General features: G+C 40.9%; 1 protein-coding gene across 1 annotated transcript in view; it reads right to left on the bottom strand.

The window, feature by feature from the left end:
• The window catches only part of LOC102020457 (aldose reductase-related protein 2-like), a gene marked incomplete in the record, with an annotated part of 178,080 nt that overhangs the window by 12,782 nt on the left and 148,225 nt on the right, over positions 1–17,073 (bottom strand). The window contains 1 exon segment of the mRNA XM_013505015.1: positions 12,594–12,717. Within this exon segment, the coding sequence (XP_013360469.1) occupies positions 12,594–12,717 (124 nt within the window).

Here is a 17,073-nt window from a genome sequence, read left to right as displayed (position 1 = left end):
ATTTTGAGACAATCATCCTTGGCTACAAGGACCAGTAATACAGGAAAAGTCAGTCTAAGATTATATAGACAGCTGTTGGGCAGATGTCTTTGCAGAAGTACTTTTTCTGTGAGATTCTCACAGCCTTTGTGCAAGCTTGGTTCTGATGTCTTTTGTGAATGGTTCTTGTTGTAAGGCACACATGCACAGATTCTCACATTCATTTATTTTTATTTTTGTTAGGGTTTGACACAAAAGATTCCATTTTGATTCTGGGCATTGTTCACAGGTTTCACCAATTGTCTTTTACTAGCTAATAAGTAGAAAATAAAAGTGTATATTTTAACTTGTGCCTATGTAATTGCTTAACAGCTGGGTGTGGTGGCGCACGTCTGTAATCCTCGCACTCAGGAGGCTGAGGCAGGAGGATCTTTGTGAATTCAAGACCAGCCTGGGTTACAAAGTAAGCTCAAGGCCAGCCTGAAATGCATAGTGAGACCCTATCTCAAAGAAAAAAAAAAAAAAGACTATGTAATTGCTTTAAATTGTAAAAACTTTCCCCACAGAGAAAGGAAATTATTTGTTAATCCTAGGGAAGGATTTTTTATGCTAATATTCTTCATTTATTTATTTCTTTGGGATGTATGACTTTGGCCAATTGTGTTTTTTGGTTGTTTTTTTTTTTGGTTTTTTGGGTTTTTTTTTTAGTTTTTTGAGACAGGGTCTCACATGCAGTTTAGGTTGACCTTGAATTCACTCTTTAGCCCAGGCTGGCCTCAAACTCACAGCAATCCTCCTGCCTCAGACTCCTGAGTGCTGGGATTATAGGCGTGTGCCACCACACCCAGCTCCAATTGTGTTTATAATGAACGTTTCAAATTCTTGTGGCTGTTTTAAACTAAAACTGTGATTGTAAAATACTGTATATTCAGGCCCAAAAGCATGAAGCCAATCCTCATGGGCTGAAACCTCCAAAACTGTGAGACATGAATAGCTTTTCTTTTCTTTAAGTTGATCATCTCAAGTATTTTTTTATAGTAATGCAAAGCTGATTAACACTGGCTCCTTGTTCCATGAAAAAATTAATTTTTTTTTACTTTATTGGTATAAAAACTGTATTCATTATTATATATTCATTACTATTTTCATATTTTTCTTCAGAATTTAAAACTATAACATTTTCACGAGTCTTTGAGAGTCTTGTGTCCATACATATTGTGCCTACCAGGCTTCACAGAAAAGTGAAACCTGAACAGACCCCATTCTGAGATAGGATTCATTCTCCACTTCTTCCTTCCTCTCACTCTTTTCTTTCTTTCTTTCTTTCTTTCTTTCTTTCTTTCTTTCTTTCTTTCTTTCTCTCTCTCTCTCTCTCTCTCTCTCTCTCTCTCTCTCTCTCTCTTTCTTTCTTTCTTTCTTTCTTTCTTTCATCCTTCTTTCTCCTTCCCCTTTTTTCTTTCTTTTTCTCTTTCTCTTTCCTTCTTTCTTTGACATAGATCTTACTATGTTGTTCAGGTTAGTGTCAAACTCCTAGGCTCAAACCCTCCTGGCTCAGTCTGTCAAATGCTTGGGACAACGGGCATGTGCCACCATGCCTGGCTAGTCTGTTTTCTTACTTTATTAAAAAAATTAATAGACTATTATGGGAGGCAGTTTTAACAGAAAATATGGCACAATTTTACTAGCTGAAGTCCATGATTTCCATTAGGACTCATTCTATGTAGTGTGACAAATGTCACATTACATGTATCCATTGTGATATATGAGCAAACAATTAGCTTTGCTGCTGTAAAATCTCCTGGTTCTCTATTTTTCCACTCCTCCTCCTTTCCCCTTGAGCCACTGGTAACCACTCATTTTTTTACTATCTTCATAGTTGTGTCTTTTCCAGTATGTCTCATAGTTAGAATCATATAGCCTTCCCAGATTGACTTCTTCCCCATCAACGTGCTTTGAAGTTTTTTCTGTGACTTTTTGTGGCTTGGTAGCTTGTATTGTTTTTTCATTCAACTACTATCCCATTCTCTAGATGTACCATAGTTTGCTTTCCATTTACCCAGAGAAGTGGGTTTTGGTTGCTTCTAAGTTTGGGTAGTTATGGACAAAGTATCATAATTTTTCTATTTGTTCTCTAAGAATCAGCATATTCAGGGCTGGGGATTTAGCTCAGCGGCAAAAGCGCCTGCCTGGCAAGCACAAGGTCGTGGGTTTGGTTCCCGGTACCGGAGAAAAACCAAAAAAAAAAAAAAAGAATCAGCATATTCAGCACAGCTGAAAGCCGGCAAAATATTACTTTTGGGTAAAGAGGAACTCCGCAAGAGGAGGAAACAAAAGAAGCTCAGGGTTTTCTTCCTCTATGACTGTTTCCTCTGTGAAATAATTCCAAGAGAACACAGTGTCTCAGTTTTACAGGTTATTAGATATAAAAATCTTTAGGATAAATTTTTGGGTTAAAGTCCAGCTGTTGTGTACAACTTCTTTTTACTGCCTCCTTACCTATTAATAGAGATTAAAATAGCTTGTGCCAGAAACAAAGTTTAAAAACACACAGTACATTTTAAACACTTCCACATAGCTCAATGCTTGTCCCTAAAATGTCACATAAAACATAGGCTGTACGTTATACTTTAGGGGACAGTTTAAAAGATTTTAAAAGGTTAATTTTTATTCTAGACCCTCTCTTGGGTCTCCCTGATCCTACTGGTTCTTGTTCCCAGTGGACTCCCAGGAAGCTATTCATAGATCCCCCTCCCTTAAGAAGATTATTCCCTGGGTTCCTAACATCAGAAACTTCTGCCCTTTTACTCAGCTAAAAATATGCAGACAGAAAATGGAAGCACCTGCCCAACACACTGGAGGGATTTCTGTCTTTGAATCAACACATAATATATATAATATGTGAACATATTGTGTACAACATAATATGTACATATATGTACGCATAATATGTACACAGGGCATAGATCTTGATACAAGAATAATGTTAACCTCCTGAGCCACTTCACTGGCTGAGTGCAGCTCTTATACTACACTCAGGTAGAGTTCTGTGAGGACCCCTATTTTGACCTTGATAAATTTATAGTTTGGTTCTGGATGTCCTCCCAAAGCCTCGTACAGTCATTAGGCAGGCTTCTAGAGTTTATGATTGATTCATCAGTGTGAGTGCTACACTCGCCTTGGGGTGGATACTTTGCATATGTAAGGGAGGGAAAGAGGCTGCTTGCCACTGCTCCTCTCTTTTGCTCCTGTTGCTTTACTGTTCTTTGCTGCCACAAACTGTTGCCCTCTGCCTTGTGCCACTCTATCTGGGAGCCAGCCAAGTATGGACTGAAACCTCCACAAACTATAAGCTAAATAAACCTTTCCTTCCTTAATGCTGAGTGTCATGTGTTTTGTCTCAGCAATGAGAGAAAAGTAACCAAGACAGAATTTGGTACTAGAGGAGTGGGGTCGTTGTTGTGACTGTACCTGACTATGTGGTTCAAAAACCTTTGGAAATGGCTTGTGGGAAGAGTTTGGAAAGGTTTGGAGATGTCGCCTGAAAGAGTAGAGCTGGAACACCTTCATTTGTTCTCTATGGGAGATTCTCATCAGAGCTCAGAAGACCAGAAAGCTGATAGAAATCCTGCCAGTAAAGACCGGGTTCGGGAGGTTTCTGCTGGGAAGAAGGACTCCATTAGGTGCTAGACCCTAGACAATGTATGTTATGGCTTGACAGAAACTTTGTCTGCATTTTGCTTGTGTCCAGAGACTTTGCCTGAGACTGAGATTAAGGGTGGCAGACTAATTAATTTGGCAAAAGAAATCTCAAGGAAGTCGAATGTCAAGGCGGTGGCACGGCTATTGTTGAGGGCCTTTAGCCAGATTTATGTTGAGAATCAAGAGCAAAGAGCCCAGCAGGATGATTTAAAACGTGAGTTTGGCCAGAAAGGAAGCTCCAGTAAAGCTGTGGACTGCAAAGATAAGGCTGAGGAGATCTCCACTGCTGATAAGGAACAAGAGAATGGAAAAGATGGGGCATCACAAGAAGCAGCAAGTCTCCACCCTTTGCAGCCTCAAAACTGCAAAGATGAAAAACTTTGCTTTGAGAAGAAAGCCGCACAGAGCCATGTTCCAGAATGATGGCCATGTCAACACCAGGTTCCAGAATGGCGGCAGGGGCATAGAGAATATGTTCCTCAGAACTGGTTTCAGAGTGCCCAGTGTTCCAGGCACTTGACCCCTACAGCCAAGAGAGAGGAAAGCTTGGCTCCTGCTCCAGGTGGCAGCAGACCTTAGCATCATCCACGTGGCCCTGGGTTTAGGTGCATACAGAATGCAAGAGTTCTGAGGTTAAAAAGGCTTCCACCTCAATTTCAGAGGGCCTGGAAAGCCAGGCAGTGTGTCTCTGAGAGGGCAGTGTGTGAAGCTGTGAGTGTGAAGCGGAAGATGCAGTAGAGACCTCAGAAGTTTGGAAAAGCCAAGAATGGGGATTGTCTGAGGAAAACTGCAAGGGAGGAGCAAAGTGGGCCCAAGAGAGAAGCCATGGGAGCTGTAACCACTGGAAGTGACAGGGGTGAAGTCATGCAAGCCCTTTGGAACTCACAACGTGCCACAGATTGCTTCAGACGCTGGACATGGAACTACAGGACATAATGTTAGCCCTGCTGGATTTTGGACTTGCTTTGGTCCCAATGCTCTGTATCCCTGTATGTACCTTTTGGAATGGTAATGTTTATTTTGTGCCATTGAATGTTAAAAGTGTTTAACTTTTCATTTGTACAGGGGTTCACAGCTAAGAGTTTGTCTTACATCTCTGAGAAGACTTGGGACTTGGACTGTTCAGTAATGCTGAAACTGCTAGGATTTTGGCAACTCTTAGAGCTGGACTAAAATGCCTTTTGCATAAAGGGATGTGCATGAGTCTTTGAGGGGCCAGAGGTGGAATGCTATGGTTTGGTTCTGGATGTCCTCTCAAAGCTTTGTACAGTCATGGGGTAGGCTTCTAGAGTTTATGATTGATTATGGGTGTGAGTGCTACACCCGCCCTGGGGCAAATAGTTTGCATATGCAAGGGAGAGAAAGAGGCTGCTTGCCTCCACAGCTCCCTTTTCCTCTTGCTGCTTTTGCTATCTCCCAGCACCATGAACTGTTGCCCTCTGCCATGTGCCACTCTGCCTTGGAGGCAGCCAAGTATGGATTGAAACCTCCACAAACTATAAGCTAAATAAACCTTTCCTTCCTTAATTCTGGGCATCGGTTTTTTTTGTCTCAGCAATGATAGAAAAGTAACCAAGACAGAATTAGATTTGTATCCCTTAGGAAAAGTCACCCTGAATATGGCCACCTCTTAAAAGTGGCCAGAGGGAGTCACTGTCCTATGCTGATTGAGATATCTATCTGCAGAATATTTTCCAAAGAGCTTTCCAACATTCTTCGGAACTCACCATTGATTATCTCCAAGAGTATGGACCCATTATGAGGAGCAGGCCCTGGGTGCAACCTCCTAGGACTCAGTGGTGCAGAATGCAACTTCATACCAATGGGCCTATGGAAGGGGAAACCTTCCTGTCTCAGGAGGAGGAAGGCGGAGAAGAGAGAACACCAGAGGATGTAAAATGCATTTTCCTTCCCTATTTCTCTTACACATGGGGACACTGAGGTTTGCAGCTTTCCAGCCACTTCCTTCATGGTCTGTATTCTTAGGAACTGAGACTTGTGAATTTAAAGAAAAAGTGTCTAATCTTCTGTACATGTACATGGCCTGCCTATCATTTGGGTGATTTTTAAAAAGGGGCTGCTTAGAGGGAATATCAATTATAATACTATCTTCCAACTAGACCTATTTTGTAAAAAGCTGGGTAAATGGCCTAAGGACTCCTTATGTGCAGGCTTCCTTTGCCCGGAGACAATCCTGACCTCTGCAGGTCATGCTGCATACACTCAGCCCTATTACAAGAAGAACAAAGCCTCAAACTTGGTTTTATAGCAATGAGAAATACTAAGCTATCAGTGTATATTCTGTTTCTGTCTAGGGTGACAGGTCCCGAGAACGAGGTGCCAACAAATGAACAGAAAAACAAGAGAGAGACAGTTATGGGATCAGGGGGCTGCAGCCTCTCGGACTGAAACCTCAATTACCATCCTCCTTAGCCTCTTATTGGGATACACACAAAAAGCAGCAGCAGGGCAAACGGGAGGAATAATTACCAGGATTGGCGAGGACAATACAACTCACTTCCCACAGGAATGAGACTTGACTTAGTCACCATGTTATCATTCCTTCCGGCATATCTCAGCAAGGCATCTGTGTTGTCCCGCAGGTTTACACAGGGACAAAGTTCCTGCTATCATTTCCTTTCACATGAATGCTTTTGCTAAACTTCCCCCAGAATCAGACAAGCATATGGCTTGGTCAGGCCCAAAGTCTCAAATAGGTAATATATTGAAAGATAAACTAAAGAATGTCCTGCACAGTAAGCAAATATCTCATCTAATAATCTGTACCTCATCTCTGCTAAGATATTCTATATGAAAAAGTTTAAATATACTTTTAGAGAAAAAAAAACCCAAAACTTCTCACCTACTAGTGAGACATAATTGTTGTGCTAAAATGCTATGTTTTGCTCTTGAACTATTATCTGATACTACTGTATTAAAATTTGACTTCTAAGGCAACCATAATTATTATAGTAGTTAAATCTACTACCCTCCTTCAGTGCTAGTGTAACTAACCTCTTAGGTGTTCAACTAAGGCTCTGGGATCAAAGCTGAATATGTAATTTGGCTAAGAGGACAGCCAATATTTTGGCCCTAGCCCCACAAGTTCAGCAAGGACCTGGGACCTGAAGAAAGCTCTCCACAAGATGAATTAGCCAACCTCCTGAGCAAGCAGATTGTTAGACCCCAGAGGACGAGTCAAGTAGTGTCCACTTTGCTAAAAGGAGATTCACCAGGGAAAAAGCCTCTCCCAAGCTTCCAAGGGAAGGCACATGGTCAAAGGAGACCGTGACTTGTCCTGGCAGATGATACTGGCAGAGGAGCTGAGAGATTCTGTATGTGGTCACAAAAGTAACCCATGAGGAGCCCTAACTGACTTAAATATATAACAAAAGATTAATTTTGATTAACACAGGTCTCACTTAAACTTAATCTTGAAACACCCAGCAGGAGAGTATAACCAACAAGACATATAAAATTTTAATAATAATTTAGGCTAAATATACAAAGGGGCTCCAAGTCCTATATGCTGGCCCTGCTGACAGTCTTCAGCTACATCCATAACTTATCACCCCTGGGTACAATGATGTGAAAAAGCCACAATACCAGCCACAAAAGTCCAGGATTTTTAAAAACAATTTAACTAAAATGTCCTTGAAACACACAGGGCCCTCAATATTCTTACATCTAAAAACTCACATGCTTATAAAGGAAACTTGTTATCTTTAAATAAATAAGTCACATCGGATAACAAGATCTTTTAAAAAATCAAACTTATAGGTAACTTCTTAACTGCCAAAAAAGAGAAGCTATGTCTATTCCAAGAAGAAAAATGTAGCTTTTATGCCAGTCAGTGGGACATGGTGATAAATGGAGCACAGAAACCAGCTGACTGTGCATCAAAGGCCCGCCAGAGATGACCTGAGTCATGGGCATCCTGGTCAAGGATTTGAAATTGGGCATCTGCTTACATCACGGCTGTTATTAATGCTTTTGTGGCCCTGATATTGGGACCATGTCTTCTCAATCTCTGTTATGGTTGATACATTGTATCAACTTGAATTTAGAAGGTTAAATAAGTGGTTCAGCAGGGGGCCAGAGTCCTTACTTTGTAAATATCCTGAGCCTCTGCAAGAGGAGGGCAGGCAGATGGTGTGAGTGCTACACTCATCCTGGGATTTGGGGTAAGCATGCTTATAATATAAGGGAGGAAAAGAGGCTCCCTCTCCTCCTATTTTTGCTCTTGTGGCTTTTGCTGTCTTCTGCCACCTTGAACTATTGCCCCTGTGCCATGCTACGCTGCCTTGGAGCCAGCTGATTATGGACTGAAACCTCCATAAACTGTGAGCTAAATAAACCTTTCCTTCCTTAATTTTGGTTGTCAGGTACTTTGTCTCAGCAATGAGAGAAAAGTAATCAAGACAACCTCTTAGTCAAATTTTTTTCTTCTTGTTTCACAGCTTTAAAGATATATATGGCATAAACACACTGACGCTCCCTTTGACTTCTACTGAGGACTTGTAAATAGGTCTTCCATAGATGACCTCTGACTACTGTCCCTCAATAATGCTCTCTCACAACAGGAAGCAGCTTGAGAGAACTTTTACTACCAAGGCACCCTGATAGCAGTTAGTGTCACTACTGTAGCGGGGGAAAATTTACACCAGGAGATAGAAGTAAATTAGGGCACAGGTCCTGAGTACTTAACCTGAAGTAAACTAAAAGTCAGAGTTTAAGTGAGTTGACAAAAAAAGGCCCAAATAATGAACTCCAGTATACCACCAGGGCCCAGTGGAATGTAAAGGACAGAGGACATGTTCACAAACAAACTCTGAGGAGACTTGGAGGAATTGAAAACAAACAATTTCTGGACATCAGTAGCCTCCCATCAACTAGTAGTATAGAGGAATGATCAGGCCCCTAATATCCTAAAATGAGTTACATCAAAGGCTTAAATAAAGTGACAATTTGCATGGCTTTTGGGGAGTCTAGAAAGGTCAAAGTGCTCTGGGAGAGAAACTCTAAAGGAGTAGAGACAAGGACTTTCTGGATCACCATATCTATTAGGTTTTCACAGATTTGGGGGTGCAGGAAGAGGAGGACACATTGGAGGCAAAATCCCACAAAAGGACCAGAGTCTTGAGAAACAAAAGCAATACATCTTGCCAATTAAGGAAACTGTTTGATCTCTAAAGTTGACAGTTTTATTGATCTGGAGTAGGGAGTATCAGCAGTACGTCCTCAGCTGCCTCATCTGTGGTGTTATCTTGACTTCAGAACACTATGAATATGAGTTTTTCCAACACAGCCAGAGTTCCTTTTGTGACCAGCAACTGAACCCTTACATAGCCTGGTCTCCAGCATCTCCCCCTTTTTGTTTTTGTAATTGTAGTAGTTACACGTGACTTGAGGTTGTACAGGTCTAGGCATTGTTTGATTTGATGCCCTCTATAGCAGATTCAGAACAGAAATAAAAGACACAAGCATGTTAACATAATCAATCCAGTGTGGAATCCAAGATGGGTCTGGTGGTAGCAGACTTCACCACAGGTTTGGAGATCTCCTCTCTCTATGGACACACATACAGGGATGGCAGTCATGATGATTTTTTTGTGACCCGTTAATAGATGAACATATCCTCATTTCCACATTATTAACTGTACTGGGCCATCCTGCTTTTTTGTTTGGATGTCTTTTTGTGAAGGAAGCCCTGATAAAATATGTTTACTTTTTGTTAGTGGGTTTAAAAATGTTTTTAAAGTGTCAAGGTCTAATTATGTTTGGTGGGGGGAACCATACTCCCCTTTTTTGTTTATTTAATTGGCTTTTAATAGACAGGTGTGTATTTTCCAATGTGTCTTTGGCACACGTGTCATTTTTGTTGAAGATCTACCCTGTCTAATTACTTGTAATATTTGTAACTAACAGCCATTTACAATATTTTTTCCTCTAAAGACTGTCCCTAATTGTGATACTGGAGATTGGGCATAGTTTTCATCTTAATTGCTTCAAACTGAGAAAGGTTGATGTAAGGGGAGATCGCAGTCAGGAGTTTTTTTTCCATATAGTTAATCTAGTGGGCCTCAGATTGAAGTCATGTTGCAGTTCAATAATTATGAACTCTCTTTATGAGATCAATCTGGTGGATCTCAGTAGAAGGAATCTGTTATATTTATTGTTGGTTTTATCTGCATGATCACTTGAAGTTTGGCAGCCTCTAGGCAAGAAAAAACAATTTTGGGGGGAAATTAAAGCATGTATAATCAAAGCATGAGCATTAGAATGGAAAAGCTGGTTTGGGAAAGAGCCAAATCTAGAAACTTTTTTTTTGTTGCTGTTTTTAAAAGTAGAAGGATAACAGAGTAATAGGGAGACTTACCGAATTACAGACAAAGTGGTAGGAAATTATCAGTGGTTGTTATTCTACCTATTGGTATCTTCAAGATAGTTTCTCAGGAAAACAAATAGACAAATAATAGTGAGTTACAGACAAAAGAGGTAGGAAATTATCAATTGTTGTTGTACTATACTTTGGTTTCTTCAAAGTGGTTTCTAGAGAAAACAAATAGAGCTACACATGAGTGATCAATTAAATAACCATTGACTATTCTCAATGGTTGTTGTTGGAAACACATAGTAACAAACATATATCCATTTATGAAATAATATAAGAAGAATACAAACATTACAGAGTTATGGACAGATTGGTGGGAAATTATCAGTGGCTGAAGTAATACATGTTGGTATCTTCAACGTGGTTTCTCAGGAAAACAGAGATATGCAAGAAAGATCTAACAAGTAGTTGCAGCATAAGGGTTGTGAAAAATAGTGGATTACCTCCTCACCAGTGACTCCTTTCACTGAGGTGCAACGGCTGGAAGGAAGGCCAGGATTGAAAAGAAGGACCAAGAGACTAGCACCAGTATCCAGCAATAGGTTGTTTACTTTTTCCTCTACAGTCATGATTACCAGGGGCTCCTCCATGCAGATGACGGTCTGGCCAGAGGGAGAAGGGAGAGTATGCCCTGGGCCCCTTCATTCCTGTTGGACCAGTTGGTAGGAGGGGTCTGAGCTCTGGGGCCTTTGCTTCAGAGGGCAGTCTGACCTCCAGTGGTCACCTTTACAGTCAGGGCATGGCCCAGGGGGCTTCTTAGGGCTTTTGACAGTGGTAGCAGATGAGGAAAGAGCCAAGTCTAGAAACTTTTTATGGGGCTGCAATAGTGATTATAACCTATAACCTGTGGGCTCTTAGATCTCTCTATTGATTGAGTCTGATATTTTGTCATAAGTCTCTCTAATTATAGTTGATCTTACCTAAAGAATTTAAGGATTTTTGTTAAGCTTTTATAGAGTTTACTGTAAGTTTTTCTTAACGACCCATAACAATAGTCAGTTACAAATGTAGCTAGAAACTACAAGAAGGGGTTAGTAATTGGAGTACTTTCCTATATCTCGATTATTATGATGACATTGTTTTATACACGTGGTGGATTGACAACTGGTGGTCAACTTATAACACCCAGCTGAACTGACTAAATGAGTGTGGGAGCCCACCTGAGGATTGTTGCCAGCTACATAAGAGGCAGACTTGGAGAAGAAAAAGTTAGGCTGTTGGGAGCTGAGAGAGGCTTTTGGGAGCTGCTGGAAGCTCTAAGAAGTTGTTGGTTCTTTTGGAAGAGCTTATCATGCAGGCTTTCCTGATGAACTTGGCTGTTTTCATCCTCCAAGGAGCTCAGAACCTTGTTGGCATTGAGAATAGCTTCAGTTCACTTTGGGGGAGGTCTGGTCCTCACTCTTTTTTTTTTTTTTAATTAGCCTAGTGCAGCGTTTTCCAATTAGAAATTTATTTATTGTCTTTTTGAGACAGGGTCTCGCTATGCAGTTCAGGCTGGCCTTCATCTCACTTTGTAGCCCAGGCTGGTCTCAAACTTGCAACCATCCTCCTGCCTCAACCTCCCAAGTGCTGGGATTACAGGCATGCACCACCACACCCGGCTTTCTGGTCCTCACTCTGAGCATCGCTTCCTGGCTCCAGAGGGGAAGATGGTGCACTACTCAGCCTCCTGGAGAAGCTTGTCACATTGGCTTTCCTGATGGGAGCTCAACTGTCCTGATCATTGGAGGAGCTCGGGATCTCACTGTTGCTGAGGATGGCTGTGGTACTTTTCAGAGGAGCTCTGGTTCTTACTTTGTGCATCACTTCCTGGCTCCAGTGTAGATCCCTCAGCCTGCTAGCAGAGATCCTTCATCCTGCTGGCACAGACTTTCTAGGTTCCACCACTGACCTTTGGGGCCTTCCAGCACAGATCTGTGAAACAGGCCTGCATGAGATATTGCTATGGGCTCTAGGTCTCCAGGTAGACTCATCGGAGGCATTGTTATGATCTCTAGGCCTTCAGCTGGACTCATGCAGGACATTGCCCTGGGATCCAGGCCTTCAGCTGGTCAAGATTCTTTGGTCTTTAGTGTGTGGACAGATTTCCTGCACTCTCTTGTATATGATTCTTTGGGTGACTATTATAAATAATCTTATAAAATATGTGTCCTATATTATATTGTTCTCCCTTGCAAATTAACCCCAAACCAGCACAAAATATCTTTTGGTGATACTTTTTTTTTCTGGATGCTCAAAACCAAGTTAAAGTGAGATCTATATCAATCAAAATTAACATCTTGCTCTCTACCAAGTTCAGTTAAGTCTTCTCAGGATTTACCTTGGAACCATGTATAGAGCCTCTCAGGGTTTTTGTCAGTGTCAGCCATCAGGATAAGTCATGGCCTTTGTTTGATGAAGTTGTTTTCTGTGAAAGCTTGGGAGGTTTTTATCTCTTGGTGACTCTTGGCACATTACACATTGTTGATTTTTGTTCTCTGTGGTCCAGCAATCTCTCTGGTCAGGAGGATGAATGACTCACCAAACTTGTAGGATGTCACAGAAAAGGGTCCTTTATTTCTTGGGTCCTCATTGACCTCAGGGGGCCAGAGCCAAAATATTGGCTGTCTTTTTAGTTTCGGCCTCTGATTTGAGTTGTTAAACACCTAGAAGGGAAGATCAGTGACATTAGCATTGTAGTGGATGCAGTGGGCTTAATTATTATAATTTTATCTAAATACCAAGCACTTTGAAATATAAAATAGAACCAGAGGACTGTTATTTCTTATTAATCATGGTTGTTCTAGTAATTGAATCCCTGTAGAATGTTAATAGACAATGGTTATATAGTTTTACAAAGAAAACGAGATCAAAAGCCATACATAAAACATTGTATTGTCTCCCTACTATAAGAACCTGAAAGAATAAATAAAATCTGAAAGGTACAATAGATATTGCAAAAGGGAAAGAAACTGCTCAAAAGGAAAGAAAAACTGGGATGAGGGAAAAGAGGAAAGAAAGAAGGAAGGGAAAAAAATATATATATACAAGATAGCTAAGATAATTGTACTACTAATTTCTATTGGTTTATTGCAAGGAACAGTTCCCGTTTAATTGTTTGATTAATCTTACATGCCTATATCTGGTTACCTGAGTAACACTTTGTAGATAACAATATGTAACACAACAACCATTGTTAATTTCCTATCACCTTGTTTTGAAATTCTGTATCATTTATACTGATTTTGTGTTGTTTTGTTTGTTTTTGTTATTTTGTTTTTGTTCTTTTCTCTTTAAAATAAAAAAGCCATATGTAGTATTTTAGCATGACAATCATGATGACATTATTTTTGTAACATACTTAAATATCCACCTTAGTATACAACAGCTCTTTTAGTCAATCATCTCCTTTTGATCATTAGACATTAAATGTCATAAATAAATTTTTACCTAGTTTGTTATCCTTTAATGGGATGTCAAAGAAGTTTGTGACATTGTCTGGGCTGTTTAATGTCTAAGCACTTTCCAGTGTAGTGGTACATATATAGCACACATATCATCTAAGTTTTTGTCTAAGAAAGTTATCATTTGACTAGTGACCTCATGTTGGCTTGATATGAACCTGCTATAATAAATACTTAGAACCCAAGGGAAAGCGATGTGTCAGTCTAAAAGAAAAAGTTTGTCATCACAAATAATCCCAGCTTTACATTTTGGAATGCCTGTATACCTTGTGGCATGAACACATTTAATATGCCATGAAATAAGCAATAATGAATTGTTATAGCCATATGAAATTTTTTCTTAATTTCATTTTGTACCAAGAGCAACTTTTAATGAGAAACCTTACTATTTTGCCCATAGAAGACAACTTCGTGTCTCTTTTCTTCATATATAGCCTCCAACTGAGTCATTTCTACATGTTTTGTCATCTATTTAGACCTTTGTTTCTTCTGACAGCATTTTTGATATCTCTCTGTAAGATGTAACACAGCAAGGATGTGTCTAAAGAAATTGTAAAGATTTAGTATACAAACTTTTTGTATAGTTTGGTCTAACATTGAACTTTCATAGGATTTAATTTTTGTATCTTGACAAGCTTTTAAGTAATTAAGATTTTTGTGGGTCTCCCTTTATTGGTGCCTTTGTTCTAGCTTTGGCTGGGGCTGTGCCTCGCCCCCTGCCTCCACATGTGCATGGCACCAGCACTCATTCTTAGGGTCTGATCATAATTTTTATTTGCATCTTTACAAGCCAATCGAATCACAGTAATTTTCATCCGTTGTGAATGAGGAATCTATTTGTGGCTGTCTCTTGTGTTTCTATGACTACTGGCATCCACAGCTTGCTGCTGGCTCCTGGTATTGCCATTTGATGATGTTAGAGTAGTGACCTTGCGTGTGTGCAGAAAGGGTCGGCACCAGGATGCTGAGCACAAGTGGAGGCTTGGGAAAGAGGAGCTGTTGCTGTCAATCAGCAAACTGGACAAAAGCAGAGCCACCTGGTGCTCTGAGCCAGGGCATGCAGCCTGTGTTCCCTGACTCAGCTGACATGATATTTTCACAAAGCAGGCATTTCGGCTCCTCCTATCTCCTCCACCCGGGCCCAGCTCTAGGCTTGGCAGAACTCTATGGTTCCCCTCGCATGCTGCTGGCCAGCCCCCGCGGATCTAGCTCTCTCCGACCCCAGGGTCTGTGAGAGGTGATGGGAGGAGCAGAAATAGTGGTTTCTCCTCTTCTTACACTTTTCACTCTCGGTGTCCCCTTTAAAAATCTGTAGGTGTCTAGCTAGATTGGAGCAAATTTGTTTTTTCTCAAATCTTTTAGATTGAGTGGGTCTCTCCCCAAAGACTTTGATGTCTAGGGAGTTAGTTTTTCCCACTGAACCTCTCTCTTGGAAGTGGAAGCCTCGGTTGAGAGCATTTTGTTTTCTCTGTGTCTGAAACAGGAGCTGTTAGCTGTGAGCTCCATAATGGACTGAGACTGAGTGAAACAAATTTTCAGTTTAGAAAATCTCAGGGGAAATAATTTTCCCTCTACCATGTGTCCTTTTAAGATTTATTTCTAATTCTCCTCCCAATTAGCAAGATGTAGGGTGCCTGCCTGAGGAAACCATGGATTACATTTGGTTACCTCCTGTAACATTTTTGTTAGATCTTTTGTTGGCAGGTGAGCCTCTGAGCTTTTAAGCAGGCTTTGGAGCAACTATACACATCTTTGCACCTTGGTTGATAAATTTTGCCCTATGCTTTATTCCTGGATAAAAGAAAATAAATGGCTTTTCACAGCAGGAAGATTCACCCTTCTCCCTTGTAGAAGGTCTTTTCTCCTCTCTTCTCCAGGTGTCCCTGAAAAAGTTCTTTTTTTCTGTGAAAGCTTTCTCTGTCTCAAACCCTTTCCACTCTGAGTAGACTTTATGCCCTCAGACTTTAAAATCCCAGTCCAAGGAGTCAGGTCCCTGTTCAGGTGCCAGTTACCGGGGACTGATCTGGCCCCTAACCTCCGAAAATGAGGTACAGCAAAAACTTAACTAAAGTGACAAGTGGTATGGTATTTGGGAAGGCCAAGAAGGTCAAAACTCACTGGGAGTGAAAACTCTCTGGCAGTAGAGAAAAGAACCCTTCTGGATCACCATATTTATTGGGCCTTCACAAATTTGGGGAGTGCAGGAAGATTAGCACACATTGCAGGCAAAAGCCCACAAAAATGAGCAGCGTCTTAAGAAACAAAGGCAATAAATCTTGCCAATTAAGAGAACTGTTTGATCTCTAAATCTGAGGGTTTTATTGGCCTGAAATAGGGAGTGTCAGCAGCATGTCCTCTGCTGCCTCACCTGTGGTGTTATGGTGACTTCAGGGTACTGTGAATATGAGCTTTTCCAACATCACCATAAGTCTTTTTGTGGTAAGCAATTTAACCCTTACATTGCCTGGTCTCTGACAAGTTCATGTTCCCCCGTACCAAAAACTGTATAAAAGCCCTGAATTTATTTTTATTCATTTATTTATTTTTTGTTTTTTCTTTTTTCTGGTATCAGGAATTGAACTCACAACCTTGCGCTTGCCAGGGAAGCGCTGTGCCACCGAGCTAAATCCCCAGCCCCAAAGCCCTAAATTTAAATATCTATGGTTTTTCATTTATCAGAAACCCCCTCCCTGACCATGGCAAGGATCTTTTTTATTCTTTCTAATTACTAAACATGCACTTGCTCATTCACTACCACTTGCTGTTTTATCACCTTCAATCTTCTTCACCCAGAACAAGGATCCAGAGCAGAGGGAGCTGATTACAGTGGGAAAACTGGACATCCATATGTCAAAGATGGAAACTAGACACCTGTCTTCTACCCTGTACAAAAATCAGCTCAAAATGGAGCAAAGACCTTCATGTATGATTTGAAACCAGGAGAAGAAAACACTTGAGATGGCACAAGGAAGTGCTGAGTGAGATTCAACAGCTTAGGAAACAAAAGAAAGAATTGGAAAATGGGATTACATCAAATTACACAGGGTCTGCACAGCCAAGGGAGTAAAAAAAAGTGAAAAGGCAACTGATGTTAAGGGAAGATGGCAAGAAAATGTTTGCCTACTCTTTGTCAGACAGGATTAGTGCCCAGAATATATAGAGAACTCACAAAACTTAACAAAAATAGTAATCCAATCAAAAATGGGCAAATGACTGGAAACATTTTCATTTATTTTATTTTATTTTATTGGTTTTTATCTGGTACTGGGAATCGAACTCACAACCTCGCGCTTGCCAGGCAGGCACTGTGCTACTGAGCTAAATCCCCAGCCCCTGGAAACATTTTCAAAAAATGTATTTGTACACCTAAAATGTAACAATAAATTTAATTAATAAGGAGGGTGGGCCCCTAGTGCACGGGGAGCCTCGGGCGGGTAGCGCCGGTCTTCGGACCGGCGACTCACTCCCGGCCTCATCGTTCCCCGGAAGGAGGGCTTCCGGCGCACAGGGAGCCGCAGGTGGGGAGCGCCAGTTTTCCGGCTGGCTAGCTTCCTGCCT

The sequence above is a fragment of the Chinchilla lanigera genome, unplaced genomic scaffold (genome assembly GCF_000276665.1).
Source record: "Chinchilla lanigera isolate Chin_1 unplaced genomic scaffold, ChiLan1.0 scaffold00093, whole genome shotgun sequence".
NCBI lineage: Eukaryota > Metazoa > Chordata > Mammalia > Rodentia > Chinchillidae > Chinchilla > Chinchilla lanigera.
This window is presented reverse-complemented; position numbering and strand designations above follow the sequence as displayed.